General features: G+C 51.1%; 1 protein-coding gene and 1 long non-coding RNA gene across 4 annotated transcripts in view; one reads left to right on the top strand and one right to left on the bottom strand.

Moving 5' to 3' along the window:
* The window catches only part of LOC148773006 (uncharacterized), a 33473-nt gene extending 27582 nt beyond the window's left edge, over positions 1 to 5891 (bottom strand). The window contains exon 1 of one of the 3 annotated variants that reach the window (XM_088834562.1): positions 5710 to 5891. In XM_088834562.1, the coding sequence (XP_088690688.1) occupies positions 5710 to 5776 (67 nt within the window). In that variant the 5' untranslated portion in view covers positions 5777 to 5891. The remainder of the gene's footprint in view (positions 1 to 5709) is intronic. The other 2 variants (XM_088834561.1, XM_088834560.1) reach the window with 2 other exon arrangements.
* Positions 5099 to 15008, top strand: LOC148773005 (uncharacterized). The gene is made up of 3 exons (XR_016037013.1): positions 5099 to 5486; positions 7754 to 9210; positions 12822 to 15008. It is a non-coding gene; the product is annotated as an uncharacterized LOC148773005 (long non-coding RNA).
* The last annotated feature ends 5619 nt before the right edge of the window (positions 15009 to 20627 follow it).

Below are 20627 nucleotides of genomic sequence, written 5' to 3'. Positions count from 1 at the left end.
GAGGCCTGGCGTGCTGAAGTCCAGGGGGTCGCAAAGAGTCAGACACAAACAACCAACTGAACTGAACTGAAGTAATGGTTAATTCATGTTGCTACATGACAGAAATCAAGCTAATATTGTAAGGCAATCATCAATTAAGAATATTTATTTTTAAAGTAATCCTTTTTTTTTTTTTTCCTTCTCAAAAGCACCCTAAGGAGTCATTACTCAGCTCTTTGAAAAGTCGCTGATGTCTGGACCGGCTCTTCTGGAATATAAAGAGATTCTACCAAAAACTTTCACAGGCAGAACGCAGAGCAAAAAGAAAAGAGGCTTCAGACTTGCAAAGTGAAAGTGAAGTTGCTCAGTCCTGTCCGACTCTCTGCCACCCCATGGACTGTGGCCCACCAGGCTCCCCTGTCCATGGGATGCTCCTGGCAAGGATACTGGAGTGGGTGGCCGTGCCCTCCTCCAGGGGAATCTTCCTGACCCAGGGATCGAACCCAGGTCTCCCACATCGCAGGCAGAATCTTTAACCTCTGAGCCACCAGGCATGTCAAACTCCCCAGCCTGCGACCCTCAGGAACAGAGGTTTCACGTCCAAGCCAGATCCACCCAGAGGCACGAACCGGCATGAAACCACACCGTTGCTCACTTAGCAAAGTGTGGGTAGAAGCAAGCTGGTGTTTGCTCCTCTGACCTGTTCAATGGTTTTCTTCTTCGAATGCACTAAACTCACAGCACGTCAGAAGTCTGGAAACCCTGACCATCTCCCCCCATGGAGAAACACCGGGAAATTAAAAAAAAAAAGGAACTTTTTGGTCTCCTGTTTACAGGACTTTTTAAAAAACAATCTGAGTTAGCCAAACAGTGGGCACACCGAGTCATTCTAAGACAAAGCTGAAACTAATACCCCCAAACGCCAACTCCCAAAACTGCTACAAGAACTCGGCAAAGAATACCAACAGGAAATTTAAAAATAAACAAAAGGAACTGCTGTTTCCCTACATGAAGAGATACAGCTGCAGCTGTGAAAGACGTGGGCAGACCTGGTTTTACTGTGTTTTCCTTTACAGTTATTTATTTAGCAAATGAAGGGTTTGGGGCAATCCCGATCCAACGCCGCCAAATTTACAGGCGCTATTTTCACGATGATGTGGGCTCAGTCCGTATGCCATATTTTGGAGGTTCTTGCGACCTTTCAAACCTTTTCATTATGATTATATGTGCAGTCATGTCACCTGGTCCCAACCCTTCATGGAAAATAGATGGGGAAACAATGGAAACAGTGGCTGACTTTATTTTTCTGGGCTCCAAAATCACTGCAGATGGTGACTGCAGCCATGAAATTAAAAGACGCTTGCTTCTTGGAAGGAAAGCTATGACCCACCTAGACAGCATATTAAAAAGCAGAGACATTACTTTGCCAACAAAGGTCCATCTAGTCAACGCTGTGGTTTTTCCAGTGGTCATGTATGGATGTGAGAGTTGGACCATAAAGAAAGCTGATCGCCAAAGAATTGATGCTTTTGAACTTCTGTGGTGTTGGAGAAGACTCTTTGAGAGTTCCTTGGACTGCAAGGAGATCCAACCAGTTCATCGTAAAGGAGATCAGTCCTGAGTGTTCATTGGAAGGACTGATGCTGAAGCTGAAACTCCAATGCTTTGGCCACCTCATGCAAAGAGCTGACTCATTTGAAAAGACCCTGATGCTGGGAAGGATTGAGGGCAGGAGCAGAAGGGGACGACAGAGGATGAGATGGTTCGATGGCATCGCCGACTAGATGGACAGGAGTTTGAGCAAGCTCTGGGAGTTGGCAATAGACAGGGAGGCCTGAGGTGCCGCGGTCCATGGGGTAGCACTGAGTCGGACACAACACACCATTTGCGTGTCCCATACAACCAGGCCGTTCTCCCAGGAGGACACGAGCATATGAAAATACAACTGCTGAGCGTGGTAGGGGTGTGTGTGTGTGGTTTGTGTCTTTGTTTCATATGGTTGTAAGGGTGATTATAAATTAGGACTGGGGCTTCCTTGGTGGTCCAGTGGTTAAGAATCCACCTGCCAACGCAGGAGAACACAGGTTCGATCCCCCAGTCCGAGAAGATCCCAAGTCCAGACACTGCAGCCACTGAGCCTGGACTCCAGAGTCCAGGAGCCGCAGTGATGGAAGCCCCACGCCCAGACCTGGCGCTGTGCAACCGGAGCGCAACCCACACTCGCCACAGCAAGAGACAGACCCTCTCTGTGCGTGCTCAGTCCTGTCTGACTCTCTGCGACCCTGTGGACTGCAGCCCACCAGGCTCCTCTGTCCATGGGATTCTCCAGGCAAGAAGACTGGAGTGGGTTGCCATGCCCTCTTCCAGGGGATCTTCCCGACCCAGGGATCGAACCCAGGTGTCTTGCGTCTCTTGTAATGGCAGGTAGATTCTTTACAGCTGAGCCATCTGAAAACTCTTAACAAAGACGCAGTGCAGCCAAAAATAAAAATTATTTAAAAAATCCACAAAAGCTCTGTTGGAAACAGGTATAGACTTCTCTTCCCTCACCTTTTTTACTATGATTATACACGCAGTCATGTCATCCGGTCCCAACCCTTCATAGCAAATAGATGGAGAAAAATGGAAAAAGTGACAGACTTCATTTTCTTGGGCTCCAAAATCACTGCGGATGGTGACTGTAGCCATGAAGTTAAAACTCACTTGCTCCTTGGAAGAAACGCTATGACCAACCTAGACAGCATACTGAAAAGCAGAGACATTACTTTGCCAACAAAGGTCTGTCTAGTCAAGGCCAAAGTCCTTTCTCTGCCCTTTTCAAAGGTGGGTAAATATTTTGCATGGCTAAAGGGACCTGTTTTGACAACCTGTATGGAAGGGGTGACATTTACTTAGTTGCTTTTACTTTTTATATATATATTTTTTATTTGGCTACACCAGGGGCTATTTGGGGCTTCCCTGGTGACTCAGACGGTAAAGACTTTGCCTGCAGTTCAGGAGGCCCAGGGTTGATCCCTGGGTCTTCTTTGCAGCATTTGGAAATAATTCCCTGACTAGGAATTGAAACCGTGCCCCCTGTACTGGCAGCTCAAAGTCTTAGCCACTGGGCCACCAGGGAAGTCCATGAAGGGTTAGTTGCTCAGTCGTGTCCAACTGTTCTGTGACCCCGTGGACTGTAGCCCACCAGGCTCCTGTGTCCACGGGATGCTCCAGGCAAGAATACTGGAGTGGGTTGCCATGTCCTCCTCCAGGGGATCTATCTGGCCCAGGAATTGAACCCGGGTCTCCTGCATTGGCAGGCAGATGGATTCTTTACCATCTGAGCCACCAGGGAAGCCCGTTATAGATCCACAAAAGGACTTCTGAAGATCCATAAACACACAATGCCTTATTAACCATAAGAACTGGTGCAGGAAAAGACTTGCCTGGCCATCCGGGGGTTAAGACTCTAGGCTTCCGTGTACGAGCGAATGGTAGAGACGCACCTCTCTGCGGGGCAGGAACAGAGAGGCAGATGCAGAGGATGGATTCGGCGGACAGAACAGGGAAGGGGAAGGTGGGATGAGCGAGCCGAGCAGCTCAGACACGCGGATACCACCACGTGTAGGAGGGAGAGAGAGGGGCAGCTGCCGTCTGCGGGGCTTCCCCGGGGGCTCACTGCATGCAGCCTCATGGGGGCCAGAAGAAGCCTCCTGAGCAGGTGTGACTCTCACACAGCAAGAGACAAACACCACCAAGGCACTCTCATCAAGAACTTTTTACTGGAGCAAGCCAGACAGGGTTTAAGGCAGGAAAGAGAGAAACAGGAAACCCGATCCGGGCCCTCCGCACCAAGCTATGAAGTATTCCAACAAGTCCCCATGGATCAGGCTGAATGTCTTCTAAAGCCTCCCCCCAAAAAAACCCCCAAAACGCACACGTTCTTGAACGTGTTTTCAATGAAAGCTGCTTTTGCGACCACCGCCCCCATTCCCGGCTCTGGACTGCAGCCCACCAGGCTCCCCCGTCCCTGGGATTCTCCAGGCCAGAATACCGGAGTGGGTTGCCACACGCCCTTCTCCAGGGGATTCTTCCAGACCCAGGGATCCAAACGGGGTCTCCTGCATGGCAGGCGGATTCTTTAGCAGTTGACCCATCAGCACAGTTTAAAAGTTCACACAATAATTAGCAAACCCTCCCTGAGACAAACAGCAGGCAGGAGCCAGGGCTTAAAAAATGCAACCTTCATAGCGCTGAGCTGGAAATTTCCAGATAAACATTTTTTTAGGTTCTCAGGGTCCTGCAGTCTGGTTTCTAAAACGTGCCTACCACCGATCCAACCAGCCCTGAAGACTGGACACAGCTGCAGTCGCTGTCTCCTTAAAAAATAACCGTATATAAAGGAGAGACAGCAACCGTTAATTGGAGAAACCGGTTTGTTTTTTTTAAAGCCACACCCAGCAACATTCCTTTTAAAAGGCCAGAGAAGACTGGAAACCAGGCTCTCAACTTCTGTTTTAAAAGGAGAAAGAAAAACGCAGGCAACAGACAGGCAGGCTGGGTGTGGAGGGTGGCCAGCCTGGGCGTCCTTTATTTTATTTTTTTTCCAGGGTTTTTCGGAGAAGGCAATGGTAACCCACTCCAGTACGCTTGCCTGGAAAATCCCATGGACAGAGGAGCCTGGTGGGCTGCAGTCCATGGGGTCGCTAAGAGTCAGACAGGACTGAGAGTCTTCACTTTCACTTTTCACTTTCACGCATTGGAGAAGGAAATGGCAACCCACTCCAGTGTTCTGGCCTGGAGAATCCCAGGGACGGGGGAGCCTGGTGGGCTGCCGTCTATGGGGTCGCACAGAGTCGGACACGACTGAAGCGACTTAGCAGCAGGGTTTTTCCCAATTATCTCCTGGGCCGCATGGATGATCATTACGCGTCTTTTGGATGCGGAGCCCAGCACCGGAGCAGCGCGCTCATCAAGTCCCCGCGGCCCTAAGACACACACACACACAACGCTTGATAGTTTCCAGGCCTCCGAGTTTTCCCTGCCTCCCTCCCCCTCTCCCGGGTTTCAGGCTCCCGGGCCGAGTCCAAATTTAGGCCGGGGCCGTAGGGCGTGGCTCCGGGGAGGCGGCCGTCACCAGGCCCGGCCCGCGCGCAGCCGGGCCCCGGGGCGCCCCGGAACGAAAGGGGAACCCGGAGGGGGCTGAAGGTGGGGTCTCGGAGACAGCGGGTCTGAGGCCGCCCCCGATGCCCATTGGGTGCCTGCAACTTGAAGACTGTGGATTTGAAAACAAACAAACAACAGTTTGAGAGGGTCCGCCTCCAAAGGCGCCCGGCGAGAAAGCGAACGGAAAGCAGGAGCCCGCCTCCTTGGGGCGTCGGCCAGCGGCTGGCACGGGCGGGTCCTGGTCGTGGGGAGGAGAGCCCTGGGGGTCCCCGGCGCCGGCCTGCCCCGCGCGCCCCGGCTGCAGCCAAAGTAAGCCTCCCACCGAGGCGCATCTCCCGGCACCGTGCGCCCCCACCAGGCAGGTGAGCCCCGACACCGTCCGCCCCCAGGTAACCCTCCCCAAGTGCGCCCCCCAAAAGTGCGTGCCAAACGATGTCCACCCCCGCCACGGACCGCCTCTTAAGGTTCGCCGCCGCCGCCGCCCTTTCCTAGGGTCCCAGCGCGGGTCGCCAAGTCCGATCCGCGCGCCCCCCGGTCGCGGTCGGGTGGCGGGGAGGTGCCCACCGGCCGGCGGCGCTCACTCACCCTGGGTGGACACCAGGCTTCCAAGCAGGCCGAACAGGAGCAGCGTCAGGGCGGCCCGACGCGCCATGGTGCGCCCCTCGCCGCTCAGGGAGCGTCCCGGGACTGGCGCGCGCGCGCGGGCGGCGGCGGGTGGGCAGGACAGCCCCACCCAGCACCCCCGGGCGGGCGGAACCGGGCAGGGCGCGGCGCGATCGCCCCGCCCCGGCCTGAACTCTCCCCGCCCGCGGCCGCCTCCCCAAACCCTGGGCCCCCGGGGAGCGAGCCGCCGGGGAGGGGCGCGCGGGCTGGAACCCAGCCCTCTCCGGCTCCGGCCGCTCTGTTAAGTGTGCTCCCCTCTGCCTTGGACGCCGCAGCCCGCGGGCCCGAGTCCAGCCTGGACCAGCACACCGCAGTGCGTGGCTGAGGCTTTTAAGGGCGCAGGGCGGACGCCCCTGGAGCTTCCCAGGTGGCCTTAGCGGTAAAGAACCCGCCTGCCTCTGCCGGAGACGTGGGTTCTATCCTTCGGTCGGGAAGATCCCCTGGAGGAGGGCATGCAACCCACTCCAGTGTTTTTGCCTGGAGAATCCCGTGGAGAGAGGAGCCTGGTGGGGCTACAGTCCATGGGGTCACACAGAGTCGGACGCGACTTGATCCTTACTTCCCAGACTGGCCTCAAGAACCTCTGCAGGTTCTTTGCACTCCCTAAGCGTCTTTCCCCCAAAGGCAGGAATGCGGAGGTGCAGGCCACCGGGGCTTCTCACCCATTTGAGGCAGCTGGCGCCCAGGTTGGGGGTGGGGAGCGGCCTTTTTGGGGACAGTCACCAGCCACGGCTGCCGCCTGGCCCTTTGGCCCTGTTTTAGGTGGGTGCTAAGTAGCTTCAGTCGTGTCCGACTTTCTGCCACCCCATGGACTGTGGCCCGCCAAGCTCCTCTGTCCATGGGATGCTCCTGGCAAGGAGAGTGGAGTGGGTGGCCATGGCCTCCTCCAGGGGAATCTTCCCGACCCAGGGATCGAACCCACGTCTCCTGCATTGGTAGGTTCTTTACCACTGGCGCCACCTGGGGAAGTGACGCTCTGAGCTTAACTGAAGCTCTGCCTGCCTTCAGGGCCCTGGAACAGCGGGTTATGACCCTGAGTCACCGTTCCATCATTCCACCCTGCCCCCTGGCTCAGACCCTCCCCATCACACGCCTTTCCACTCAGGATGACTCAGAGTGCTCCTCCCATTCCGCCCCACCCCCTACACTCACACACACACACACACACACACACACACACGACTCAGAGTCCTCCTCCCATTCCGCCTCACCCCCTACACACACACACACACACACACACACACCCCTGGCTCAGACCCTCCCCATCACACGCCTTTCCACTCAGGATGACTCAGAGTGCTCCTCCCATTCCGCCCCACCCCCTACACTCACACACACACACACACACGACTCAGAGTCCTCCTCCCATTCCGCCTCACCCCCTACACACACACACACACACACACACACACACACACACACACACACACCCCTGGCTCAGACCCTCCCCATCACACGCCTTTCCACTCAGGATGACTCAGAGTGCTCCTCCCATTCCGCCCCACCCCCTACACTCACACACACACACACACACACACACACACACACACCGCTGTCCTGCCACTACCTTCTGCCCATACACACAGTGGACACGTGTTCCCCTGGGTGGGACACACACATGGCTGGATGCAATGACCCACACACACCCCAGGGCTCCTCGACAGCTGAGCAAACACACTTTGGAGGCGGGGAGAACGGTGGTTCTTTTTTCTTGGTCAATGGAAACCCCAACACAGGCAAGATTGCAGTTACATAATGTAATCATGTCGGGGGGAGGGGAGGGGACAGAAAAACGGCCTGTGAAGGTGTTACTTTTTTATAGTTACTGTGGATTGATTTCTCAGTCAGGGAGCCCCACTCCCCTGCCCACAATGCATGCATGCTAGGTCCCTTCAGTCGTGTCTGACTCTTTGCAACCCCCAGGGACTGTAGCCCGCCAGACTTTTCTGTCCTTGGCATTTTCCAGGCAAGAATACTGGAGTGGGTTGCCATGCCCTCCTCCAGGGGATCTTCTCAACCCAGGGATCGAACCTGCGTCTCCTACGTTGGCAAGCGAGTTCTTTACCACTGAGCCACCAGGGAAGCCCAGAGAGAGCCACACCTCCTTGCAAACATCTCCCTGCATCTTGTTCTGCCTCTCACTTTGCGGGCTTTTCACTCTGCCTTATCGCAGTCTTGAGGCCAGGAGAGGGTGTGGACCTTGGGAGGTTGTAAACAAGAGGACTTCTGGGACCCTTCTTAGGGAGGAAAGGGATGCTGGAGCTACTGCAGCCATTTTGGCCCCTTGAGGTAAATCAGCCTGTCAATGAAGAAACCATGTGCCTCTTGCCAAATTCCAAAGACCCTTCCCTGGGAAGTTTCTACTTCATCCCAAGTACCTTCAAAAGAAAGACCCTACCAGGCAAATGTCCAGCCTCTGACAACTGCACTGCACCGTGGCTGACACTTTTCTCTTTTTAGAAGCTTCTGGAAGCTGGGTGCATTTGATCACTGAGAGACTGAGTCCCCATCATCAGCCATCATCTTTGGCACCATTGCTTGCTGAATGGCAGGCTTGGAAGTTTTTTTTTTCTTTATGTCTCTCCAGAGAGAGATTCTGAAGACTTCTCTGATTCATTATGATGACTTTGCTTTTTTTTTGTTTCCAGTGCTGCTTTCCTTGGTTCAAAACAAAAACAAAAAAAAAATTCCATAACATCATGCAGATGCTTTGGCTCCAAGACGCTCTGACTTACAGAATGAAAGTTAAGTTAGTTGAAAAATCTTCCTGCCTTGTATCCAAACAGCACGGAACAGGAGTGAAGTTTGTCAGCCAGACCAGGAGTGGAACTGAGCACATTTGGGAACAGGCAAGCAACGGGGCTCATCAGGTCAATGCGTCCAGCTAACGTTGCTGTTGTTCAGTTGCTAAGTCTTTGACTACATGTATTGTTTGAAGCTTCAGCTTCAGCAGCAGTCCTTGCAATGAATATTCAGGACTGATCTCCTGTAGGACGGACTGGTTGGATCTCCTTGCAGTCCAAGGGGCTCTCAAGAGGCTTCTCCAACACCACAGTTCAGAAGCATCTGTTCTTCATCGCTCAGCCGTCTTTATCGTCCAACTCTTGTGAGTCAGCCCTTTGTCTGCTGCAGATCTCAGCACTGTGGTGTTTGCTTTGCTGATCGTGTTCAGCCTCTAAGTCGTGTTCAATTCTTTGCGACCTCATGGACTATAGCCTGTGAGGGACATCTGTCCTTCACTTTCTCCCAGAGTTTGCTCCGATTCATGCCCGCTGAGTGGGTGACGCCATCCCACCGTCTCATCCTCTGTCGTCCCCTTCTCCTCCCGCCTTCAGTCTTTCCCAGCATCTGGCTTTTTTTCCGAGTCGGCTCTTTGTATCATCAGGTGCCCAAAATGTTGGCGCTTCGGCTTCAGTCCTTACAGTGAGTATTCAGGGTTGATTTCCTTTAGGATCGACTGCTTGCTGGGAGTCAAGCAAATGAACCTACTCCGGTAACAGCTTCAATATGTACATACCAGTTGAACCACAGGACGTGACCAAGGTTGGACCATTTTTGATGGATGCAAAAGGCAATTCTGCGTTTTAGTGTTACCCTGGGTGTCTCCCAGTCTTATTCTGGGACCTAATCTATTTCTTCACTTTTTAACGTCAGGTTCATCTGACCTTGGTCCATTCGTGATATGCTCTCGAAGCCAGACTTTTGTGTATAAGTATGCGTGTTAAGTGACTTCAGTCGTGTCCGACTCTTTGAGACCCCATGGAATATAACCCGCCAGGCTCCTCTGTCCATGGGATTCTCCAGGCAAGAAGAGTGGGTTGCGATGCCCTCCTCCATGGGATCTTTGCAACCCAGGGATGAAACCTGAGTTTCTTTTGTCTCCTGCATTGGCAGGCAGGTTCTTTACCACTAGCGTCACCTGGGAAGCCCATATGTATATATAAACTGTAAAACAGACGTGTGCACACAGTTTAAACAGCAGACCCTTATTCCCAGAGTCCTGGAGGCTGGGACCCTGAGATCCCGCGGTGGGCAGATTCTGTGTCTGCTGGGGCCAGCTTCCTGGCTGGCGGGTGACCACCTTCCCTCCGTGTCTTCACCTGTTGGAGAGACAGCTCTGGTGTCTCTTCCTCTTCGGATCAGTTCAGTTCAGTCCCTCAGTCGTGTCCGACTCTTTGCAACCCCGTGGACTGCAGCACGCCAGGCCTCCCTGTCCATCACCAACTCCCGGAGTTCACTCAAACTCACGTCCATCGAGTCGGTGATGCCATGCAGCCATCTCATTCTCTGTCATCCCCGTCTCCTCCCACCCCCAATCCCTCCCAGCATCAGACTTTTCCAGTGAGTCAGCTCGTCGCATGAGGTGGCCAAAGTATTGGAGCTTCAGCTTTAGCATCAGTCCTTCCAATGAACACCCAGGGGTAAGCGTCTTTTAATTTCATGGCTGCAATCAGCATCTTCAGTGATTTTGGAGCCCCGAAAAATAAACTCTGACACTGTTTCCACTGTTTCCCCATCTATTTCCCATGAAGTGATGGAACCAGATGCCATGATCTTTGTTTTCTGAATGTTGAGCTTCAAGCCAACCTTTCCACTCTCCTCTTTCACTTTCATCAAGAGGCTTTTGAGTTCCTCTTCACTTTCTGCCATAAGGGTGGTGTCATCTGCATATCTGAGGTTATTGATATTTCTCCCGGCAATCTTGATTCCAGCTTGTGCTTCTTCCAGCCCAGCGTTCCTCATGATGTACTCTGCATAGAAGTTAAATAAGCAGGGTGACAATATACAGCCTTGACGTACTCCTTTGCCTATTTGGAACCAGTCTGTTGTTCCATGTCCAGTTCTAACTGTTGCTTCCTGACCTGCATACAGGTTTCTCAAGAGGCAGGTCAGGTGGTCTGGTATTCCCATCTCTTTCAGAATTTTCCACCGTTTGTTGTGATCCAACACAGTCAAAGGCCACTCTTCCTCTTATAAAGACATTAATCCTGTCCCTGGACCGACCTATAATCTCCTAAAACCCCGCCTCCTGGTCTAACCACACCTCCTAATAAGGTCACCTTTGGAATGTCAGGGCTTCCATATGTGAATTCTGGGAAAGACACACATTCATTCACTCCGTGGCAGCCTCCATCTATCAAGTGTATTCTTTACAACAGCAGAATAGTAAAAAGAAACAAACAGACACACACACACACAAAGCAGCTATCGGAACTGCAGGAAATCAGTCTGTACTTGGAAGCTGCAGCCGTTTGAAAGCTTCTCAGAAGATCGTTGAATGGTTTGCAAATACTCGTAAATCCTAAAGGCACAGCCTAAGCCAATGCATATTCTACAGAAACTCTCCTGAGAGGGCGGACAGAAAATAGCAGGCACACAAAAATCTTTCCTTGATTAGTTTGTATATGCTGAGGAAGGTTTTGGCATCTGTTTTCTAGATTTTCTGCACTGTATTATTTTTGAACAGGAGGTAAGCATGTTATGGGCTTCCCTCATAGCTCAGTAGGAAAAGAATCTGCCTGCAAATGCAGGAGACCTGGGTTCGATCCTTAGGTCGGGAAGATTCCCCGGAGGAGGAAATGGCAACCCAGTTCAGTATTGTTGCCCGGAGAATCCCATAGACAGAGGAGCCTGGTGGGCTAGAGTCCATGGGGTCCCGGAGCCTCGGACACGACTTAGGGACCAAACAACAACAATAGAATAAAATAGAATTAAATGAAATAAACTACAGCATTAGTAGAACAACAGAATAGAATAGAATTAAATAAAATAGAATAAAATACAGCATAAATAGAAGAGAAACATTAAAAATTAGAAGCATAAAGTGTATAAAATAGGTTCCTTATTTCCCAGGACAAAGAGAATCTGATCTGTCAGTGTTTGCAGCAGACAGCTGGCTGGGAAGCGTTCCTTAATAGTCACACATGGAGATCTCTCTCCTTATTTGCCCCAAAATTCCCTTTCCCAACTCAAGACGCCCTGGCCTGAGAACAATCCGGAGGCTCCCACACATCTTTGGAGGGTCCCCAAGTTGCAACCAACTGGTGACTTAAGAAAGCAAACCCCACAGAAATGAGAATGACACCCATAGACTTCTTCATTTCCCAAGGGATGGATTAGATTTAAAAGAAAGACATCTGGAAGACATTTGGAGTCACCAGTCATGTCAAAATCACGAGTCCTTCATCCCCAGCAGCTGGTCTGTCTGCTCTGATGTCCCTGGGCCGTGACACCCCTGAGAAAAAAACAAAAAAACACCGGGCAAGTCAAGGACTTGGGTGGACAGGGCTGGGGGAGTTTGAGATTTAATTTATGCTCGGTGAGGGCAGAGGTAGAGAAGGACGTGGCAACGCATTGCAGCGTTCTTGCCAGGAGACTCCCCCGGACAGAGGAGCCTGGAGGGTCACAGGCCACAGGGTCACAAAGAGTCGGACACGACCGAGTGACTGAACTGAACGGTAACGCAGTAACTGCTCAGTCAGAAGCTCTGGCATCCGGAGTTGCGCTGAGATCAGAAGTTAGGGGGACTGTCTTGCAGGACCCAGCCAACCATCAGCTTGGCTCCTGCAGCTCTCCTGGGCTCCCTGCCACATTTTCGGCTCCGTCGTCCCGCTGTCTGGGTGCCCCACTTAGGAGAGACTGGCGACTGCTCCCAGAGGCTGGCGTTGCTGGAACGCTGTGTCCCTTTGGGCAGTCAGCTGGGCAGGCCTGGATGCCCTGTAACTTGCTGCCAGCTCGACGGCCATGGGCGTGTCTGGTGACCTCCCCAGGAGGGACTCATCGCCCAGAGGTCCCCGCCGGCCAATCCTGACCCCACAGGGAGTCCTCCCTGGAGACCAAGCCTCAGTATCTGCTTCTGGGGGGTTTCTGACCCCACACACCCCAGTCTTCCTCGCTTGGAGAGCCCTGATTTTTTCTTCTACATTGATGCAAATATTTATTGACAGCTCAGATAGTATGTATTAGGTACGATATTTGTTTTCACTAGTTTTTTTTTTAATTTTAGTTTTAACTGGAGTCTAATTGCTTTACAGGATCCTGCTGGCTTCTGCTGTTGTGGCTGAGTCGTGTCCGGCTCTTTGCGATCCCATGGACTGTAGCCCGCCAGGATCCTCTCTCCGTGGGATTCTTCAGGCGAGAATACTGGAGTGGGTTGCCATTCCTTTCTCCAGGGGATCTTCCTGACTCGGGGATGGAACCCGGGTCTCCCACATTGCAGGCAGAGTCTTTACCGTCTGAGCCACCAGGGAAGGTGTGAAAGTGAAAGTCGTGTCCGACTCTCTGCGACCCCATCGACCATACAGTCCCTGGAATTCTCCAGACCAGAACGCTGGAGTGGGTAGCCTTTCCCTCCAAGGGAGCTTCCCAACCCAACGATCGAAGCGAGGTGTCCTGCATTGCAGGCAGATTCTTTACCAGCTGAGCCACTAGGGAAGCCTGTCCTTCACTATGTATAGAAAATAGTCAACAAGGAGCTACTGTGGGCTTTCCAGGTGGTACTAGCGATAAAGAACCCACTTGCCAGTTGAGGAGACGTAAGAGACTCAGGGAGGCCTGGCTTGCTGTGATTCATGGGGTCGCAAAAAGTCGCACACGACTGAGAGACTAAACTGAACTGAACTGAAAGAGACTCAGGTTTGATCCCTGGGTGGGGAAGATCCCCTGGAGGAGGGCATGGCAACCCACTCCAGTATTCTTGCCCGGAGAATCCCCTGGACAGAGGAGCCTGGCGGGCTACAGACCATGGGGTTGCAGAGAGTCAGACACGACTAAAGCAATTGAGCATGCATGCAAGGACCTACTGTATATCATTGGGACATCTAGTCAATGATCTGTAATAAGCTACATGGTAAAAGAATTAAAAAAAAAAGATTCACATATATGTATAACTGAGTCACTCTGTTGTACAGCAGAAACAAACACAGCATTGTCAATCAACTACACTCCAACATGCTATAAAAACTTTCTTTAAGAAAAGTTTTCAACCATAAATTAAGTCAGTGTGTCTCAGGGGAAAATGCTAGTTTCATCACTCCGATCCTGGCGTGAAAATAACATATTTATTGCTCTAAGAGGAACACCCTTCTCTTAGGGTTGGGACAAAGGAAAGTATATAGTGCCAGGCTTTTTGCTTCAGGACCAAGTGGAAAGCAAAACAGAGCTTACAAAAGCAGCAGAGAAACAAACAAGAAGAAAAAAACACACACACACACACGCCCAGCGGCATCCCCACCGCCCCCACCCAGGCAGACACCCCGACTCCGTGTGGCTCGGCGCTGACTCCGCCAGGTTCTGCTGTTTTTGTTTGCGCCTTCTCCATGGAGACTTCCTGCGGCCCTAAATCTGGCTTTTCTGTAACCGCAAAGAACAAAGTCTTGAAGATCAGCGAGATTTCCTGCACTGCGGCAGGTTTTGTAAGTGAGGGGATGGCACTCAAACAGCTTAGATCGGGTAGCAGATTCGTGTTGTGAAAGCTACCCGTCATTGCCATGGATATTTTGAAGAAAAAACAAAACAAAACATGACACACACACCCTGGAGATGAAAAAGTAGTGTGTGTGCTCCCCCCACCGTATGGCATTTCTGTCTGTATCCATCATCCCTCTGCCCACCGCAGAGACACATATTTGTAGCTACAGGTTTCCTAAATGGATGAGATGTTGTTCACTGGCTCAGTCGTGTCCGACTCTTTGTGACCCCATGGACCACAGCACGTCAGGCCTCCCTGTCCATCACCAACTCCCAGAGTTCACCCAAACTCATGTCCATTGAGTGGGTGATGCCATTCAACCGTCTCATCCTCTGTCGTCCCCTTTTTCTTCTGCCCCCAATCTTTCCCAGCATCAGGGTCTTTTCCAAGGAGTCAGCTCTTTGCATCAGGTGGCCAAAGTATTGCAGTTTCAGCTTTAGTATCAGTCCTTCCAATGAACACCCAGGACCGATTTCCTTTAGTATGGACTGGTTGGATCTCCTTGCAGTCCAAGGGACTCTTTCAAGAGTCTCCTCCCAACACCACAGTTCAAAAGCATCACTTCTTCGGCGCTCAGCTTTCTTCATGGTCCAGCTCTCGCATCCATACGTGACCATGGGAAAAACGGGATCTTTGAGTCTACAGACCTTGGTGGGCCAAGTGACGTCTCTGCTTTTGAATCTACTCTCTTACCTTGGTCATATTTCCTTGCAAGGAGCAAACAATCTCTGATTAAAATTGCTGACCTATCTACAAGCAAACCCAATCATGCTGTGTTCTGTGGCTTGTGTCTCTACGTTAATGGACACCATAGGAAAAAAAAGAATACACACACGTGTGCGAAACAGTGGGTCCCCTGGCCTGTGGACTGTCTCTCTTAGTTCGTGGTGGGGTGAGACCCTGGGGACCGACCAGAAGCCAACACACCCCTGTGTCCACTGGATGATGGACAAAAAGAGCTGAGATGCTCCAGAACTAGGGCATGAAAATGCACTTTCCTGGGGCAGGGGCAATGCCATCCCAGCCCCTCCCATTCCCAACTCTCCCAGAGCCTCCTGGCGTCACTGACCCGTTCAGCTGCCCTGCCAGCCAGGGGGCAGACTCAGCCGGCGTGGCTCCGAATGCCTGCCTTCTAGGAGACACCAAACTCTTTGAGCCCTCTTTCTGGGAGAGTTAGAGCATGTCTGCGGGCACCCTGTGGGCAGCATAGACAACCAGCTCCCCCCCACAACACCCGCCCCAGTTCTGTAATCAAAGGGCAAGAAGTCGTGCCCGGTGGCTGGGTTGGGGTGGGGAAGCGAATATACAAGTGTGTGTTTGCAGACAGGAATGTAAACGCTCAGGAATTTGAGTGACTCGTGCAAAAATGTCATGCCGTGGGCTGAGCCTGGCGGGGTAAGGGGGGGTGGGGGAACCCCACGCAGGAGACACTGCCTCGTCAGCAAGACGAGGGTCCTGTGTCTCAGGAAGTGGCTGCAGCCGGCAGGGGTGACTCACTGGCAGGAAGAAGAGAATGCAATGGGTGATGACCCGGGGGGCATTTGCGTGGTGGTTCAGCTTGCCTGGTGGCTCAGCTGGTTAAGAATCCACCTGCAATGCAGGAGACCAGGGTTCCATTCCTGGGTCGGGAAGATCCCCCTGGAGAAGGAATAGGCTACCCATTCCAGTGTTCTTGGGCTTCCCTGGAGGCTCAACTGATAAAATGTCTGCCTGCAATGTGGGAGACTTGGGTTCCATTCCTGGGTCGGGAAGATCTGCTGGAGAAGGGAAAGGTATTCTCGGGCTTCCCTGGTGGCTCAGCTATTAAAGCATCTGCCTGCAATGTGGGAGACCTGGGTTTGATCCCTGGGTTGGAGGAGGAAATGGCAAACCACTCCTGTATTCTTGCCTGGAGAATCCCATGGACAGAGGAGCCTGGCGGGCTGCAGTCCACGGGGTCGCAAAGTCAGAGATGACTGATTGGCTAACAGTTCCACCTCCGATTCTTCGACGGACCTTTTAATTTGCGTGTGTGTGGCGGGGGAGCTCCCACAAACAGGCCTGACAGAGGAACCTGACCCCATTCTGGAGTTTTCCGGTGTTACCCAAAGAGGCAGAGTGGGGCCGTGGGCAGGAAGGGGATCCCAGGGAGGCTCAGGCTGTCCTAGGGGACGCCGGCGGGACCCCACAAGCTGCCGGTTGATAAACGAGGGACGGAACGGAGAACTGGGACCGTTCACGGATCTGGAGAAGGTCACCCTGCAGAAGAGACCACTGTGCTCAGCGCCCAGGGCTGCTTTCCATCAGCGTTAGGTTTTCTCTGGACACACCGGGGACCTCGAAATCCCGTGGAAGAGACGGAAGAGGACCATATCTTCAGCAGAATATAAGGCGTCTCTGCATGGTGAGCTTTCTTTGCAGTCCAACTCTCACATTTTTACGTGACTCCCGGAAAAGCCATAGCTTTGACCAGAAGGACCTTTGTCGGTAAGTGATGTCACTGCTTTTTAATATGCTGTCTAGGTTGGTCATAGCTTTTCTTCTAAGGAGCATGTGAAAGCTGAACTGATGTGATGGACACTTGTTGAGGTCTCGGGGGCTCTGTGTGTTTCCTGGGGGCTCCGGCGGGGGCCCAGGTGGTGATCCGAGGTGTTCCCCAGAGGGGAAGTGAGGGTTTGCATTGACCATTGAAGAGGAAGCAGGATTGATGGCTCAGAGGGGATGCGTGTGTGCTAGCTGATCGGTCGTGTCTGACTCTGTGACCCCATGGACTGTAGCCCCCCAGGCTGCTCTGTTCACGGGATTCTCCAGGCCAGGATACTGGAGTCTGTCGCCGTTTCCTCCTCCAGGGGATCTTCCTGACCCAGAGACGGAACCCAGGTCTCCTGCGTCGCAGGCAGATTCTTTACCAGCTGAGCTGCCAGGGAAGCCCTCAGGAGGATGCTGTGGGCGATGCTGTGTGTTGTGACCGGCTCAGGGGGCAGAAAAAGGGAAGTGAGGTCTTGGGTGGGGCCCGGCGAGCAGAGTGAGCTCACTGACCGTCCCTGGTCCTGAAAACAGCCCTGGGGTGTCCCCAGGCGTCACGCTCCTGTTCTCATCTCCTGGCGACCCCCTCAGAGGCCTGCTTCCCGAGACATCCCCCTCCTGCCCCGGGATTGCCGCCGCCCTGGGCTTGCACTCTTTCAATAAAAGGTTATTTTCAGCTGGACGGCGTCTTGGTCGCTGCAAGCAGGCGTCCTCGCGTTGTGGTGGGCGGGGGCCGCTCTGCAGCCGTGGTCTGTGGGCTGGGGCTCAGCTGTTGGCGTGCTCATGGTTACTGACTCCGCGGCCTGCGGGATTTCCCCGGACCTGGGATCGAACCCGGGTCCCCTGCACTGACAGGCCCACTCTTGTTTTGTTTAATAAAGCTGCTCATTTTTAACCAGAGGGTAGTTCCTTTACAACTTTTTAAAAATAACATTGTTTATTTTTATTCAGAGGATAGTTCCTTTGCAATTCTATTTTAAATATAAATCTGTTTATTTTTAATCATAGGATAGTTCCTTTACAATTTTTTTTATAAATCTGTTTATTTGTAATCACAGGATAGTTCCTTTACAATATTTTTTTAAATAAAATTGTTTATTTTTATTCAGAGGCTAGTTCCTGGACATTTTTGTTTAATAAATCTGTTTATTTTTAATCAGAGGATAGTTCCTTTACAATGTTGTTTTTACAAATCTGTTTATTTGTAATTAGAACATAGTTCTTTTACAATATTGTTTTTAAATGAAATTGTTTATTTGTGATCAGAGGATAGTTCCTTTACAATATTGTTCTTTTTTTAAATAAAACTGTTTATTTGCAATCAGAGGATAGTTCCTTTGCAATATATTTTTTTATAAATCTTTATTTTTAATCAGAGAAGAGTTCCTTTACAATATTGTTTTTTTATAAATCTTCTTATTTGCAATCAGAGGATAGGTCCTTTACTACAATACTGCTTTTTAAAAAAATAAAATTGTTTATTTTTAATGAGAGGATAGGTCATTTACAATATTGTTATTTTTAATAAAATTATCTATTTGTAATCAGAGCATAGTTTCTTTACAATATTTTCTGTTAATAAAATTGTTTATTTGTAATCAGAGGATAGTTCCTTTGCAATGTTTTTTTTTAGCATAAATCTGTTTATTTTTAATCATAGGATAGTTCCTTTAGAATTTTTTTTTTATAAATCTGTTTATTTTCATTCAGAGGCTAGTTCCTTTACAATATATTTTTTTATAAATCTGTTTATTTTTAATCAGAGACTAGTTCCTTTACAATATTGTTTCTTATAAATCTGTTTATTTGTAATCAGAAGATAGGTCCTTTACAATATTTTTTTAATAAAATTATTTATTTGTAATCGGAGAATAGTTCCTTTACAATATTTGTTTTTATAAATGTTTATTTTTAATCAGAAGACAGTTCCTTAACAGTATTGCTTTTTAAAAAGAAATTTGTTTATTTTTAATGGGAGGATAGTTCCTTTATAATATATATATATTTTTTAATACATGTGTTTGTTTGTAATGAGAGGAGAGGTCCTTTGCCCTGCTGTGTTGGCTCCCACCATACCCCCACATGAACGGGCCACAGGAATACACCTGTTCCCTCCCTCCCTCCTCCCATCTAACCCCCAGGCTGTGGCAACGCGATGCAATCACTCGATCAGTCCTCTCCGACTCTCTGCAAACCCACTGTGTAGCCCGCCAGGCTCCTCTGTGCGTGGGATTCTCCAGGCAAGAATACTGGAGTGGGTTGCCATTCGCTTCTCCAGGGGAATTTTCCCTATGCAGGGATCGAACCTGGGTCTCCCACACTGCGGGCAGGTTCTTTTCCGCCTGAGCCGCCAGGGAAGCCCAGCCAGGTTGTGGCAGGCGGTTTCTCACCCTCTGGACCACAGGGAAAGTGCCCAGCCTTTGCTCTTAAGATGCTTCTATTGGGGTCACCTTGCTAACAGCCTTTCTGCAGGCATCAGAGTGCACAGGTCTTTTCTCCATCTTAAGAGCAGTTTGCTCATTACAACCAGGAAAACTTTAACAATACACTAAGAGGAAACGAAAACACAGTTGGCCTTGAAGGAAGGCAGAGGTCTTTCTTGCAGTCATCTTCTTGAGCCTACACTTCTGCATGCGCGCAGATCGCTTGGATAAGACCCTCTTGTCATCACGAGATTTGCATAGAATGTCTTGGCTGGAGCGCACTTGCTGGATAGTTTGTCGTTCCTTGGGCTTCCCTGGTGGCGCAGATGGTAAAGAATCTGCCTGCAATGCAGAAGACCTGGGTTCCATCCCTGGGTCGGGAAGCTCCCCTGGAGGAGGAAACGGCGACCCGCTCCAGGATTCTTGCCTGGAGAATCCCACGGACAGAGGAGCCTGGCGGGCTGCAGTCCGTGGGGTCTCAGAGAGTCGGACACGACTGAGCACGCAGGCCGTCCTGGGAGGCCAGGGCACTGAGTATAGCTAAGAGTTTCAGCTCCAAGTTACACATCCCAGCCCCGAGCTTGCGATGGAGAGGCTGTTGCAGTGAAAAGGAGAAAGAAAAAAATACGAATGAGTTTTTGTTTTGTTTTTTTTCTTTCCGTTTCGTAAGAACAAAGAAGTTACAGAAAACAGTGAGCAGGCCTGGACATTTCTAGTATCTTGGGTTTTTTTTTTTTTTTTTGTAGTTGTTACTTAGCTGTTCCTAAGTCTGCACGTGTGTTGCTAAGCTTCCTTGTATGCCCTCTGAGTCTGCAGCAGCTACCCCTCACATACAGGTTTCCTTGGACTCTGTGCTAAATACTTCCGGCATCTGGGAATTACCCTTAAAACACCCTTCCGCTTGCAGTTACATATCAGAAAGGAGGCGGCAGGGTCAGGGCACTGCCAGACTCAGGGGTTCACTGACGCCAGCGTAGGACTGTCTTGGCAAAAATGCAAGAGGAAAAATGGAGATCATATCACCTTTGTTCCCCATCACGGACTCCTGACTGCAAGCCCTCATCTTGTATAAGCCCCTAGGCACCTCATCTGTCCTAAAGGAGATCAGTCGGGGTTCATTGGAGGGACTGATGTTGAAGCTGAAACTCCAACGCTTTGGCCACCTGATGCGAAGAGCTGACTCACTGGAAAAGACCCCGATGCTGGGAGGGATTGAAGGCGGGAGGAGAAGGGGACGACAGAGGATGAGACGGTTGGATGGCATCACCGACTCGATGGACGTGAGTTTGAGCAAACTGCGGGAGTTGGTGATGGACAGGGAGGCCTGGCGTGCTGCACCCATGGGGTCGCAAAGAATCAAGGCAGGACAGGGACTAAACGACAGATTCCCCATTGAGAGGCGGGGAACAGTCCTCGAGGCATGATTTTACTGGTTCCCCTCT

This window comes from Moschus berezovskii, chromosome Y, assembly GCF_049115385.1.
Source record: "Moschus berezovskii isolate FMDL1 chromosome Y, NW_MosBer_1.0, whole genome shotgun sequence".
Lineage (NCBI taxonomy): Eukaryota > Metazoa > Chordata > Mammalia > Artiodactyla > Moschidae > Moschus > Moschus berezovskii.
This window is presented reverse-complemented; position numbering and strand designations above follow the sequence as displayed.